The sequence below is a fragment of the Leptosomus discolor genome, chromosome 18 (assembly GCF_034619465.1).
Source record: "Leptosomus discolor isolate bLepDis1 chromosome 18, bLepDis1.hap2, whole genome shotgun sequence".
In the NCBI taxonomy this organism is placed as follows: Eukaryota; Metazoa; Chordata; class Aves; order Leptosomiformes; family Leptosomidae; genus Leptosomus; species Leptosomus discolor.
In genome coordinates this window covers 8,405,039-8,420,571 of record NC_141408.1, presented here as the reverse complement: position 1 = coordinate 8,420,571, position 15,533 = coordinate 8,405,039, and the positions used below count along the sequence as shown (strand labels likewise).

Genomic DNA, 15,533 nt, shown 5'->3' with positions numbered 1-15,533 from the left:
CACCCGCGCCATGGCGGGCGTGTTCGACATCGATCTGGACCAGCCTGAGGACGCGGGTTCGGACGAGGAGCTGGAGGAGGGGGTGAGAGGGGGGAGCCCGAGCCGGCGCGGCGCGGGGAGGGAGCGGGAGGCCGCTGCGGGGAGCGGCGCCCAGGGCAGGCCTGAGGGGAGGGAGCGGGAGGCGGCCTGGCGGGCCCGCGGCCCGGGGGGCGTCCTACCGGCGGCCGGCCTGGCGGGGACGCGGCGGAGGCGGGCAGGGGCCGCGCTGCGGCGGGGCGGGAGCCGGGCGAGGCGGAGCGCGGTGCCGGCCGCCGCCCTGGCCCGCGCAGGTGAGGCGGCGGCGACCGCGCCCTGCCCGGCGGGAACCGGCCGAACTGCCCCGGCAGCTGCGCCGCGGGAGGCAGCGCTGCGGCGGCAGCGGGTTCGCGTCCGGCCCGGCCTCGTAGCGCCCGAGAGGCGGCCGGGGAGTTGCCGTCGGCGCCGAGGAAGCGGCGTCGCGCCCCTCGCTAGGAGCGGGTTTGAGGCAGCTGGGAGCGGGGCTTCCCCGCCGAGGGCGGCCGGTTGGCTGGTGGGGGCTGCGCCAAACTTGCGGGAGCTTTTTCCCCTTGGAAGTTTTGCGTTGCATTTCCTAACACGAGTGCCGCAGCGGGGTGGGTTTTTTTATTATTTATTTTTTTTCTCTTGTCACATGTTTTAACGTCAGTGCAGAAATGCTAATCTTTCTGGAACTGTGTAAAGTCGTTGCTCTAGCGGCAAAATTAAAAGCAGAGCTTTAAAGTGCTGCGTTAGAGTCTGTATGGATCATTGTGCATCTCCATCTCATGCTTTCGTAAACGGTTCACCTTGTAACCTGCAGTTTGTCATTTTGTGATGTTCGTATAGATTCTGTTAAGGCTTTGGGGGAATTTTGTTACAAGATCTCTGTTTATATTTTTTTCTAGCGCTACTGTTGCTTTTTATATTGTTTTGTATATTAAACGTTTGCTATTGTTTAAACTACTGCATTTATTTTTTGCTATTTAAATACTAATGACATTCTTGGGATCTTTGAGATAACCAGATACTCTGGATCACAGTTGGAATACCCACGCTCCATATAAACTGTAGAGATGTTGTTTGGCAGCTGAAGGCTTGAACGCTTCTCGGTCTGCAGGAAAAAGCACTGTCTGTCACCTCAATAATCAATAAAGTATTTGGCTTGAAAAAATGTCGCTTGCATCACACTGTTAATGTTGCCAAGAACAGGTTCTAAGGGGGGTGGCAAGAAAGTTGAATTTGTTTTCTCTCATGTTCCAGTAATTCCGTCTCGGGGAACAATTAAATTAAAAAACCCCAAAATTGCTATGACTGAAATTTTTGTGGCACGTCTGCGGACGTGAATGTCCATTGGCAACCTAATTTGGTTCTCAGGTGCCTTTGGCAAACAGATAAAGGAGGGTGAGAATGGACTTGAAGTCAGAACTGAAAAGCAGGGAATACAAGAGCAGGAAAGAAGGGGAAGCATCAGAAACGTGCAAGGGGAAAAATGTTCCATTGAAAGTTATCTCTGTAGGCGTTTTGCCTGTCTTCCACGGATCAGAAAGACATTGCAGCCAGAGCAGTTGAGAGCATTAAACTGGAGGTGAGCGAGGTGTAAAGTCTGGACTCTCTTGTCTAATCTCCGTGGTGCTGGTACCTCCTGAAAGCTGTAAGCCTGGTCGTAGGAAGAACAGAAGTTGTTGTGGTTTTGAATAGGCATGGCCATTCTAGAAAATGTGAAGAACTGTTTAAATGGAGAGTTTACTCATAAGCCGCATGGTTGTTTGCATTAATTACGATGGTGAAAAAAACAGCCTTAATTTTTGTGTTTGTACAATGAAACATTATGTATAGCCTGAAGGACTGCTGGCCTTCCCGCCACAATATCACTGCATTTCTTGGTTTTGTGAAATGAGAAGAAATCCTGAAAATAGTGGAATGGTATCTAAAGTGAATTTTGTTCAAGTAAACACAGAGAATGAAAGCCATAGTTCACAGGGGCAAGAAAAGCGTCTGTAAACTCTGCCAGAACCATTGGGTAACTGGAGAAGTTGTTGTAGGAACATGACGGGTGTTTATTCTCCATGTTTGTTGAATTTTTTAAAATTTGTTTGTTGGCATCTAAGGATAGGCCTAGTCAAGGGCAGCTGTAGTGGGTTTTATTGTGAAATAGATGTCAATAAGCTGGATTTCTCTAATAAATGTTATCAAGGGTACATGAGCTAGTGACTCTCTGACCTGGAAACAAACTTGAACTTTTGGACTGCACGATTGCTTGTGGTGCTAGTAGGTGGAACCAGGAGTTAAATTCCCCTCTAGATAACCCACCAAAATAAACCAGCCTCTATAAACGTGAATGTTTAGGTGGTTCGGAGGCTATTTGAAAGTTTCTAATTTTCTTTGGTTAGTGTTTTCACTTACATAATATTTTAAAATGCACTCCTTGGCTTGGGCTGCTTTCTGCAGATCTCGATGTTGGGGTTTGGTTTTTTTCCTTCTGGTTCTCTGAATTTCACACGTCGCTCAGTCTATTGGTATTCAGTCTGTAGATTCCAGGCTGCTTCTCACTAATGTGCAGTTGTTATTTTACGTACATATTTTTAAAACCAAAAATGTTAAGGTGCAGTCTAGAGCTCGTTAGAAGCTTGCCCATTAAATTGTATTTGTATTCATTCCAGCTGTCTGCTTGGTTTGCACTTCTTTTGCCACGTAGAGCCACAGTTGTAGGGAAGTATTATCTTGCATAAGGGATCAAGTTGAAAATTCTTTGAAGAAAGTATCTCTTCAAAATTGAACTACATTCTTTAATGGTGGCTAGTTCTGATGTTGAAGTGCTTGAACCTTCTTTAGCAACATTTGCATTAATCTCTGAATGATTGTTGGTCAGAACATCAGAGTAAAGATTAATTCTCTCATTACTATTGGGATTTGACTATCACCAATATAGAATGATAAAACCTTCTCAGTAGATTATTTGTTTTTAGTGTGTATGAATCCCTGTTCACTTACATAATCTTCACTATTGTTCTAATTTGTGTAGTACTGTCAGGATTTTAAAATTTGTAAGAGCAACTGTAAAAGAACAATGCAGTACCTTAACTTTTTTTACATTCCCCTGGGGGAGTGTGAAATTGTTACCTCCAATATTGAAGCGATCGAGTAAGTGTAGTCAGGTAAAGCAGTGGTTCTCTGTGTCACTGTTTGAGGTGTGTGGAAGTATTGCAGACTGGCACAGAATTTTGTAGATTTCTTATCTTCCCCTGATAATTTATTATTCCTGACCTTTAGACTTGTTTACTTATCCAATATAAATTATAATTATATACAGAATTATTTATGTATATGTGTGTGTGTATATAATTTAGGAAGTTGTAAAACACGTCAATGCATTTATTTTTAATGCTGCTTTTTTTCTTTTGTTATGATTAATCTTCCTTCTACCCCTCCCATCCCCAGGGTCAGTTAAGTGAGAGCATGGACCATGGAGGAGTTGGCCAATATGACCTGTAAGTTGCTGTTAGAAAATGTTCTGTATCATTCATGCCAACTACATATAACTTCTAATTTTGTTCCTTCGTTAAGTTAAATAGAAAATTTTGTCGTTCTTGTTTAATTTTGAGTTGTTTCTAGTCACCTCACTATTTCTTCACATTAAAATTTGTGAATTGTATCTTGAAATAAAATAATAATAATAAAAAAAATTCTGGCGAAACTTGCTGTTTGTCTTTTAATCCTTGTCTCTCCTAACACACCTCTTGTACTTGAATAGTATTTGCCGTATGACTATAACGCACTGTCTGCAGAACATTGTATGTTCTGTGCATTTTCTGAAGGCTGCAGTTGCAGATTTGCATAGCAATCGAGAATTCAGAAGCTCTGATTTGACATTCAGGAGGCAGCTACCTTCAGCGTTACTTCATTTACAGATTCCCAGATTGTTTCAGGATACCATGTTGTGAAAAGAAAGCTGTGATAGTTAAAACAGTTACATTTACTTTAGCAGGATCAATCTGTTGGTCTTTTGCAGAACTGTAGCATAATTTAGAAGCATCATTAAATTACGGATCAGTCTTTTGTGTCATGTTCAGGGTTGTGAGACATCTTTTCCTGCAAGACTAACCATGACTGTTGGGGCTGCTGAATGTGATCTGAAACTCAAACACACCTCATAGCCTTGCCTTTCCTTGAGGCCTTGTAGGAATATCTAAGTCAGTTTGAGGCTTTGGTCTTTTAAATTCAGTTCTGGTGTAATACAGTGATTTGTCGTGCATTAAAATGAAGGAAATCTTGATACTATAAATCCCCAAAATTTGCAGGTAATCTTTTCTGGGCAAGTTGCAACTTAGTGCTTTGCACATGCCTAAATGAAATTTCTGATGCTGCGAATTCTCCAGATCTCCAAAGCAGTCATTCAGTTGTGTCAGATGTACTCTGTGCTTTTCAGAAAGTAATTTGCTTGCTTACTTTCATTTGATCGTTTTTGCGTATCAGGTAGTCTTATATTCTTGTTTCGGTTTTATCCAGTGGCATGGAACATTGTGAAAAATTTGAGATTTCAGAGACTAGTGTAAACAGAGGTCCAGAAAAGATCCGACCAGAGTGCTTTGAGTTACTGCGCGTACTTGGCAAAGGTGGCTATGGAAAGGTAAGGAACTCTTCTACAGAAGTAAATCCGTTACACCGAAAGCGGTTAAAGTGCTCGCTCGCTGCCTTTGGCAGGGTCTAGTCTTCCCATCCTGTTTTTTGAACCCTACCAGAAGGTAACCTCAGGGCTGCCAAGGTTAGCGTCATGGGACTGAGGCAACTGGCAGAGTAGCAAATGTCACAGACTGGTTCTGGTTCAAATCACTAGCTCTTCTCCTTCAGGCAGCGTTGCAGTTTGTAGGTGATCTCATCTCTCCTTCGCAGAACTTGTTTTATTTTTTTTTAACTTACGACGGCTAACCTGGTCGTAATACGCGATTGCTTTTGTGTTGGTGTTGTGTAGGTGTTCCAAGTACGAAAAGTAACTGGAGCAAACACCGGGAAAATATTTGCCATGAAAGTTCTTAAAAAGGTAACCTGAATGTTCGCATTTCACTGCTATCTGAGTCTAAAAACATCTATCCCTCTATTTAGCTTTTACAATTAACTAATTATTTAATATGCCTAAAAATAAGCTTTATCATGTATACAGTTGTTATCCAGGTACAGTTGGAATTAGAATTAAACTTTAAATTGTTCTGGCTGTGTAGTTCTTAGCAGCCAATTTAAATAGGTCAGGGGATCCCTTCAACCCAAATTATTGTGTAGTTCTATGAAATAAAGACTTAAACTTCTGCAAGAAACCTCTCGTGTAATGTATATATTGTAGTGAAATTGTCTTTTTTTTTTAATTATGTTCCTGACTCATAGGTAGCATTGTGATTTAGTAAACTCAGAATCGAACTAAATATAAAAGTCTGCCTTGTTTAGCATGTTCTCGTGCTCACGTGTCTCTGCTTTTTGTAGGCAATGATTGTAAGAAATGCAAAGGATACAGCTCATACAAAAGCAGAGCGGAATATACTGGAGGAAGTGAAACATCCCTTCATCGTGGACTTAATTTATGCCTTTCAGACTGGTGGAAAACTCTACCTCATCCTTGAGTATCTCAGTGGTCAGTATACGAAATTCTGTTACCTGCTGCTTGGTGTCTTACATGATCGAGAATCTGGATTTCTTACTCTGCTTCTGAAAGGCCAGCTAACTATTGGCATGGGGTCTTAAAAATGTAAACCAGCTTAGTGTTAAAAATACATAGAATGACATAAACCTTCTAATTCAATACAGTAAAGATGAATGAAACATAAAATAGTTATTTTTCATGACAGTACAGGAGAGGAGCATTTTTAATACCTTTTCTTCCATCAGGCTTGTGATTCCTGTACGTTACGCTTAGATTCTATGTAGTCATATGGAGCACTCAAGGTTTTAGTCCTTGCAGGTTCTTTGTGAAAAAAGAGTGTGATATTTTTGTTTCATGGATAGAGGGAAACAGACACAGATTAGAAGCCATTTCCTCAAGCTAACAACAGAAAAAACAGGGACAGGAATGCTGTTGTGGTTTTCAGCATGCTCTTTTGATTTCTTTTGGCATTTTTTTAGGTTGCTAGAATTCTGAGAATAACAGAATAGTAAGTTCTTGGGTTTTTGTGAAACAACTTTTTGTAGAGCAGGACAGAAAACCTGTTTCTTACACTTCTACAAAATAAGACTTTTTGACTGACTAAAAACGATACTTTAATAGAGTATAATCTCATGACAGGAGGAGAACTATTTATGCAGTTAGAGAGAGAAGGGATATTTATGGAAGACACAGCTTGGTAAGTGAAACTATTTTGGTAAATTAATAGTTTTGGGGTTTGGGGTGTTTTTTGAGTGCTTAAACTGTGTGCTCTGACTGGAAAAAAAATGTATGTAACTACTCATTCATTTCATAGTCTAGTGAAAAGAGCAGTTAACTGGGTTTTGGGAAGATGTCTGTGTTCTGTACTTACTGGTTTGTGCTGGTGTAACTCCAGTCTTACTTCAGAAGAGGGTCCATTGCTGGTTGCTGAGTGAGGCTGTATTCCATAGGGTTGTGGTAAAGGAGGTGGTTTGGGTGTTGGAGAAAAAACTGTGAAAGACTTGCTATAAATGCAAATTTTTTTTTTTTCTTGATCCACACACAATTTTACCAGCCAGTTGCAGAATTTCCAAGTCACTGTGATGGCTGTGTTCTAATGATCAGATGTGCGAAGTGATAACGGTAACTTTTCTAATGAAGGAGTAGTGATATCTTACATGTAAACAAGTTGAAATTATCCCTTATTGACGAGGCCTCACACGGCTGCATACAGTTGTGTCTTTCCACACTGCATGCTGATAATGCCTCAGAAGGGCTTTAATGTACCTGGGGGGCTGTAGCGCTGTTCCGCAGATAGCGCTGCCCGTGCTGCTGTTACCTTCTCAGCTTCATTTTTTTTTTTTTTCTTCAACTGTGCCACCTAGATGTGGTAATACAGATTGAAGCATATTTTAACCACTAACTGGTAAACTCAGATTCCTCCAAATATATTCATCATAAGATAGCTACTGCACAGGTAAACCTCATGCTAATGGTTTCATTTTGGAGTCTGTATGCCTTTTGGCAATGCAGCCTCAAAGGGATCATTGTTTCTCTCATACGCTTCTAATGATACTTTCAAGGAACTGTTGCTACGCATGTAATAGTCTTAGTGCTTAAGATGCTTTGCATGATTGAATATGTCTAATTTTGTGGCATATGTTTCCTTTCAGCTTTTACTTGGCAGAAATCTCAATGGCACTGGGGCACTTGCATCAAAAAGGAATCATCTATCGTGATCTGAAGCCAGAAAATATCATGCTTAATCATCAAGGTAGAAATATAGTATCAGTTACGATGCCAGTCATTTGAAGACAATTCTTCAAAGGTCACAACAGTTCCCTCTTACATGAATTTCCTTGGAACAACGGCATGTTCATTATCACTCTTGGTATAACTGAGGAATTGCTGAAGCTAATTGCTTGCCCTTAAATGCAGCTTCTTCAGATTTAACAGGCCACACAGCAAGCTTCAAGTTCCATGTGTGTAGACCCAGGCATTTTTTGAATGGTTGACTTGCTGTTTCTGCAGCTCTGGAATTTTTCTTCTACTGGGTTATTCTAAAGTGCATAAAGATCTGTGTCTTCAGTGCTAATCAGTGACATTTTAGTCACTTGGGATGACTGAAGATGTTAGGAGGGGCAATTCAGGTAGGATGCCAAACCATCTGTAGCTGAAGTGACTTGCATAGCTGTTGACACTTTATATGACAGTAGCAGCAGTTCCTGAACGCACTGTTATATTGACTGTGTGACACTGATTAGTCTGGCAATCTCTACCATCTGGTATTTTCATGTTACCTTAAAAACTTAGACAAAGTCTTGGTACTGAATTGTTCAGGGCACTTTACAGTTTGTTGAAGGATGTTCTCTGAACTTTGAAGCAAGCAGCCTACATGTGAATAAGCTTTGGTAGGTTGTCGTCTTTGTCTTCAAGTGGCAACACTTTCTTAGGCAGGTATAATGCAGAGGTTTTATTTGTAAGTGTGATTACCTCGTTCTGTTTTATAGCTGTACGGCTTTGTCAGACCATTGAAGATATCTGGAAGTAGTTCAGAGTTGTTACATATCTATGTTAAAAATTCCTGTTTTTTTAATGTTACTTATGCAGATGTCAGAATTCTGGCAAGTCTTAAATTTTATATATTTTAATTTCAGGTCACGTAAAATTGACTGACTTCGGATTATGTAAAGAATCTATTCACGATGGAACAGTCACACACACATTCTGTGGAACAATTGAATACATGTGAGCTGCATGATGAAATAGGAAAAGTATTACTCTGGTCTGGGGGTAATGGCTAAATTTTGCCTTTTTTACCTGATAGTTCATATGTTCAGTCACTTATGGAAATTTGACTTGATAAATGTGGTTTTACTTGAAAGCTAGTTGTCAGAATTAGTATTAAGCTTGTTAAAATAGGTTCTTTTCAATTTTTCTGATTATAGGGCCCCTGAGATCTTGATGCGGAGCGGGCATAATCGTGCTGTGGACTGGTGGAGTTTGGGGGCATTAATGTATGACATGCTGACTGGAGCAGTAGGTGCACAGTTATAATTGCATGGATTTCTCTTTGTAGCTTTTGTAGTTACCTGAATTCTCATTCAGATGCATGAGTAAATACATATGTATTTGTATCTATACAAACTGCGAGTAAGAAATAACTAAGATATGGCTACACGTCTGTTGACTACAGTCATGAGCTGCTCTCATCCAAACAGTTACTTGGATGTCCCATTTGCAGCAATTTTATCTGCTTTATAAATTACTGAAGTGAGTTCTGTGTACACAAATAAAAGACCTGAACAAGTCCTGTTTTTCCTCCCATTACAATGGTGCTTTCTAGCCTCCTTTCACTGGGGAGAACAGAAAGAAAACAATTGACAAGATTCTCAAGTGTAAACTCAACTTGCCTCCCTACCTCACACAAGAAGCCAGAGATCTGCTTAAAAAGGTAGAATTTTAATGAATGTCGGTACTACACGTGTATGTAGAAAATAGAAGTATAATGATATGACTATGGCTATTCAGTCCATGCTTGTATTACTGCTTGTAAGTCGGTATTGGTTTTGCATGGTACAGAAAGTGATTTTCCTTGAAAATACAATCATTTTCTAACGAATGCAGATTTTCTGATTGTTCTGTGTCCATTCTGCTTGGTATTAATTCAAATGAGGATTCATGTCAGAAGTAGTCTAGTCATAATGGTATAATTAATTATGGTTTTTTAATGTTATTTCTCCTTAAGCTGCTAAAAAGAAACGCTGCCTCACGTCTAGGAGCTGGTCCTGGAGATGCTGGAGAAGTTCAGGTAACTTTTTCTTAACTCAAGAATTCTTAAATCACCTCACTGAAAATAAAACCGCTTTGAGGGGACATCACGGAAGGACAGTATGTCTCATCTTGAAGTGTAATGAGCAAAAAGGCAGCCACACGTGACAGCTGATCAAAATTTGAGTGCTTTAAAGCTTAATGAAAGCAGCTGTCTACCTATGTGATAATTTGAGACTTAAAAATAACTTTTATTCTTCAGCTCTGTCTTCCAGTAGATCTTTTCTACTAGCTGCACAATGCTAATTGTACAGTCAGCCATATAAGAGCGATGATACTCTAGCAGTCTGACGAAAAACCTGGCAGCCCTTGCATTTAGTGCAGCTTTTTCAAGGGAAAAGTGTTGTTAGTTTGCATTCAGGGTTGCATAGCTAAAAGTTAAGGCAGAGGCCTAGTTCCTGTTGCTTCCAGCTTGGCTTTTTTTGTGATGAGATTAACAAGGTACTAGAGAGTCCTCTTTATTTCACAGTTCTGCTAATTTGTCATTAATACAGTGTTTTGTCATTATTTTTAGATACCTAACTTAAAGTTGAAAAATGTAGTTATTTTGCATGTAAACTGGCTTTTTCTAATACTTTCAAGGAAGACATGATAGGGACATACGTTGTCTGACTTAGAGGTATGGTATCAATTTTCAGCTCTTCCAGCTACTCTGATGTAGTGCTGCAGAATGTATTACACAAGACCCATATGTGATTTTTGGAAAGAAGGACACCACAGAGAGAGTCTGAAAAGAACATGCTTATTAATTCTTAAATTTCTGTGATTTATACCCAGAAGGTGGATTATGACTCTGTGCTATTGCTAACTCTTGTAGGCTCACCCATTCTTCAGACACATTAACTGGGATGAGCTGTTGGCACGAAAGGTGGAACCTCCTTTTAAACCCTTATTGGTATGTACTCAGAACACTGTGAGATATTCCTTGTATGCCTTTGGAAAGGTCTTAAACAATGTGGAATCTAAAACTTAGAAACATTCACTCTTACAGACTGAAGTGCTGTTGATTTCTGGTACTTTAAACTAGTTAAATGCATCAACTTAGGTTACTGGTTCTCAGAGTCATGCTTGTCAAATTAAAGATGGCAGATCTACCAGATCTACTACCTGATGCGGATTTTTTTTTTTTTTTTTTCCCTTGAGAACTGGTGCTGTATCAACAATTTAAAAAACTAAGTCTCCACACAGTACGAAATACTGGCTGTCCTGAGCATGCTGTTCTGTCTTACTACTCTGTGGTCAAGGTACTCATCTGTCACTGGAACAGGATCTTGCATTTTTTTTTACGTGAGAAGGTGGCAAAAATCAGCTAAGAGCTGATTTATCCTTCTTTTAAGTCTCCTGGAGGAAGAAAGTTCTGCTTCAATTTTAATTCCTCCTGCTTCTAATCTCTAGGTTATACAAACTTGCAAATGCACTTATCTCTGAATTTCTGTTTCTAAACATTACACAGTAAATCAGTACTTAGTTGAAACTAAGATGATAAATAGTTGCTAAGCAAAAGTAAATGAAGTCATCTAATAAAGCATTTTGCATGTTTGCTTATTAATATTTACAATGCGTCTTGTGCATTATAGGCAGCAATTAAAGTTTCCCTCAAACCAGTGATGTGATGAATAAGCCCCTGTTATCCTATCTTTTTATATTTTGATGGTGTGGGACGCCTGTCCTTTTTCCCCCTCTGGTACAGTTAGCTACAGCAGCAGTGGGTATCGCTACCCCAATAATTCCCAGCTACTAAAAATCTCACTTTAAACTGACTTAGGCATCACGAATGTTGAGCATACTACAGCATGGGGACTCGGACCTTTTTTTCCTCACCGTTTTGAAAGAAATTCAGAATGATACTAGACTGGTATTTCCAAATTAATTCTCTGAAGATAGTTTTGAGTTTTTCTGTTATTAGCAAATTTTATGAAACAAACCAGATGGTTTTTGAAAGCGTGCTTCCACGGTTGCATGAAGGCCTGCACAAATGAGTACATATTGCCTTTTTGGTTACACTTACGAATGAGAGAAGGGATCTTGGAATTATGACTGTTGTTCCTTGACTGAATATTCTTCATGGTCACTTATTCCAGAGTTGTCATCTATCCCTCACAATATAAACACTTCTGTATCTGCAAAAATGGGATGAAATTATCTGGAGAGGCTTCCAAAAACTAATAGTTGCAACTGTTCTATACTGGTTGTGACAAGGGCTAAGCTTGCAAGAAACTGGCATTGTATTTCTAAAAGTTTTTGTTTGTAATTTGAGATTTTTTTTTTTAAAGGCATCTTTTTAATTTGTGTTCCTTTTTGATCCATAATTTTTGCCCCTCCCCCTTGCCTTTATTTCTCAGTGTCAGTGCCCATAGTGACCTCCCACTGGCAGCGACAGGATTCCGACACCACTCCAGGGTTTTACTACAGCAGAGCTCTGCCAAAAACCTATGGAATGAACTCCATCCAGAGGCTACACTGATCACCGCTAAGCCATTTGGTTGATATCTGTAATATAAACCCTTAATCATTTTGTTTTTGCAAAGCAATCTGAAGAGGATGTGAGCCAGTTTGATTCAAAGTTTACACGTCAGACACCTGTTGATAGCCCAGATGACTCTACTCTCAGTGAAAGTGCCAACCAGGTCTTTCTGGTAAGTGAGCCAGGGACGAGGTATGTTGTGTTACTTGGAAACAGCAGGGCATTTCAGGTCAATGAATTCTACTGAATCTTACTACCCGATTCTTGAAGCAAACCGTTGTAATTTTAAATGCACATTCTGCAATGAAGGTTTGAAATGTTAAGGGCTTTGAAAAGACTTAGTTTGATTATTGCTGACGTTTTCTTTATATAGATAAACCAGCCAACAAATGTTGCTTACTTTCTGAAATGTCAGCATTCTAATTCATAGTTGCATTATGAACCCTGGACATGTGACTGCTTTCCTAGTCGTGCAGAGAGAACAATATCCGTTCTATAGATCAAAATTAATTAATTTGAGCGTGCCTGTGGGAATCTGTGATCTGAGTAATCTGGGGTGTGCAGGCACACGGGTGAGGAACTCCCTGAAGTCCTGCTGTTTGCTTCAGGAAGTGAGTAGAAGTTCATATGTCTACATTTATTCTCCTTCGTATAATTTAATTTACTCTTTCATGCCAATCATAACTGCAGAAGTGATCATAAAGGCAAATCTTGCCTGTAAGTTACAGTGCACTCATTCCTGTTTTGCAGGGTTTTACGTATGTGGCTCCATCTGTACTTGAAAGCGTAAAAGAGAAATTTTCTTTTGAACCAAAAATTCGATCACCTCGCAGATTCATAGGTAGCCCTAGGACACCAGTCAGGTATCTCTTTTTTTCTTTTCTTTTTTTTTGTAATACGCTTTTTGGCAAGTACTCGAAATTGATCTGCACTACAAATAAAAAACGCGGCCTTTCTTCTCAGTAAACCCATCACTTCCATTAGAAGTGCAGCATCGATCCTATTTTACAAACCACATTATTAGAGGCAACTCTATGGTGTTTGGCAGCACAAGAAGTTCTAATTTGCTTGCTATTCAGCGCTGATATGGCCTCACAGTCTGGTGACTGTGGTACACTGTTCCTCTAGAACTGTTTCAGAACATCCTAAGTACTTATGTGCCGCTAAAGTATCATGTTAGTACAGAGAATTCCCTCTGCAATCATCTAGAAATATATCCTGACTACTCAGATGAGACAATTTTGCTTTACAAGAGACTGTGGTAGAAGCTAGACATGGAAACTTTCTCAAACTTCTGGAAGTGGAAGGAAGAATTATAAATGCTTCTCAATAGGCATTTGAGCTCAGCTTCCTGCAGAGTAAAGGACATACCTTGGTGCTGTGTATATCTTCATCTCTGATTTTTATATTTCTTGTTTTAAAGCCCTGTAAAGTTTTCCCCTGGGGAATTCTGGGGAAGAGGTGCTTCTGCCAGCGCATCAAGTACTCAGACACCTGTGGAATATCCAATGGAGACAAGTGGAATAGAACAAATGGATGTGACAGTCTGTGGAGAGGCCTCAGCACCACTTCCAATCCGGCAACCAAACTCTGGGCCATATAAAAAACAAGCTTTTCCCATGATTTCCAAACGACCAGAGCACTTGCGCATGAATCTATGACAACACAATTTTTTTAAGTCTTTGAAGATGGAAAACAAAGAACGGACATAAGCCCCATTGAAGTTGAAATATGAGGGCTTGTATGGTTTACTTTTAAAAAGTGACAGTATCAAAGAGTCAGTCATTGCACAGAGCGACTTGGAAAGCAAAGCAAAATGGATTTTTTTCTGTCAATCAATGGTGCATAAAAAAACTTTAGAAAATGGTATTGCAGAACTCTAGGCACATCATCTAACTGATTCGCAGTGACATCTTCTCACCTTATCCAGGATTTTTCAACTCAGTAGCTTGAAACTGACAGTATTAAGGGTCAGGATGTTGCTTCAGAATCACTGGTCTAGTCGTGAATGTGTCAAGGAGGGTTAGCCCTTTCACTAGGCAAAGTATGAAATGCCTACATGCTTGCGTCTGAGGAATAATTAGCATGCAAGCTTGGTTAAGCTGTTTCCTACAATGGGGTGGAATCAAAGATGAAAGATAAAGTTAATTGGTATTTCACATTCAAAACATGATGAGTTTTTTTATATATATAAAAATATATATTTTTCAAATAGATTTTTTGATTCAGCTCATTATGGAAAGTATCCCAAAATTAAAAATGCAAAGTAATTGGTTGCTGTGAAGAAAGTAAAGGCTCTAGTTCTGATTCTTCTCCTCATGAAACAACCAATCAATAAGTGAATCACTCAATTACCAGCTTGGCAGTGTGGGGTGGGAGAGAACTGTTTCACTTGCTTACCCAGCTGAAATACCTGTTCCTGCAAAGACAAATGGATCTAATCAAATGGCAATGCTGCTATGTTCTAGGCTTAACTGGAAGCCATGGGCTCACACACATGTCCTGCTTATTTCATCCTTGTCCTCAGCAGACATTTCACTGGGAAACATCACTTTTGTATACACTAGTCCTTAGATGGAGACAGCTGAATACGTTCAGATTCTTACCCATAAAAAAGATCAGGACAAAGTGCATCGGAATACAAGGTCAGTAGAAACATACACAAAGTACCACAGGAAACATATACAAGTTCTACATAGTATAAAGAAATAAACCTTTTTGTAACCAGTGGGTAAGAATTTGAGGATTCTTTTTTTTTTTTTTTTTTTTTTTAAATAAAATTTTGCTTATGGGACTTCCCTGCCATTATACATTTCTAAATTCATCAACATTTTTTTCTATGCTGGGGCAATAAATTTGCTGATTGTATGAGAAAAGTGTTAAATGGCCTTTCAGTGAATGTCTTCCACAGTGGGTCAGAACTTTAGCAACTTAATTTAGGAAACATGTTCTAAGGACACTATTTATGCTTTGAAATTGTCACGATCTGTACAAATGACTTACAGGTACAAAGAATAAAATAAAGGTAACTTTACCTTACTTAAATACTTCCTGCCTTAAAGAAAGCATTTCCATGAACATAGCTGGTGAAAGGGTTAATATCTGCAGAGCTTTACACTAGTTAGAGTGTGTATGGTGTGTGCGTGCGTGTGTATATGATCATGCAACTGCATACAAGTCCTGTCACTTTTTGCCTGCCACACATTGCATTATCTTTAGTCAAACTGTGCAAAGTCTACTTCTAGTGTTTCACAACAGTAGGGATTTTTTTATAGATTCTGCTTACTCTGTGTATACTGAATCTTTTTGAGCCATAGGATCCAAGCCATAAAACTCTCTAAGCATGTTGAATCCAATCAGAGTGCTGTTTTCTAAAATTTGCAAGTTAGAAGGATTCATCAATATCTTCTCGATACTAACAAAGAACCAACAAAAAAGATGGTTATGACTGAGCAAAGATTAGTTTTTTTTTTTTTTTCTTCCTTCTAAGCCTTTTGTTGGAAAATTTCTTTTTTTAGTTTTATAAGGAAAATCAAGTTACCTTACAGTGACATAAATTGTACTGGAAGATAAATTGCCATTGTTCGTTTGGTA

General features: G+C 39.5%; 1 protein-coding gene across 4 annotated transcripts; it reads left to right on the top strand.

Moving 5' to 3' along the window:
• Positions 1-14,986, top strand: RPS6KB1 (ribosomal protein S6 kinase B1). Of its 4 annotated transcripts, XM_086475452.1 has the most exons (15): positions 1-82; positions 3,475-3,524; positions 4,543-4,663; positions 5,006-5,074; positions 5,509-5,656; positions 6,305-6,362; positions 7,318-7,418; positions 8,302-8,392; positions 8,593-8,683; positions 8,991-9,098; positions 9,393-9,455; positions 10,293-10,370; positions 12,004-12,111; positions 12,690-12,802; positions 13,363-14,986. In XM_086475452.1, exons 1-15 carry the CDS (start codon positions 11-13, stop codon positions 13,598-13,600), a joined length of 1,509 nt encoding a protein of 502 aa, XP_086331578.1. In that variant the 5' UTR covers positions 1-10; the 3' UTR covers positions 13,601-14,986. The 4 variants fall into 4 exon arrangements, with proteins under 4 accessions (XP_086331578.1, XP_086331579.1, XP_086331580.1 ...); XM_086475453.1 differs by lacking the exon at positions 5,006-5,074; XM_086475454.1 differs by lacking the exon at positions 12,004-12,111.
• The last annotated feature ends 547 nt before the right edge of the window (positions 14,987-15,533 follow it).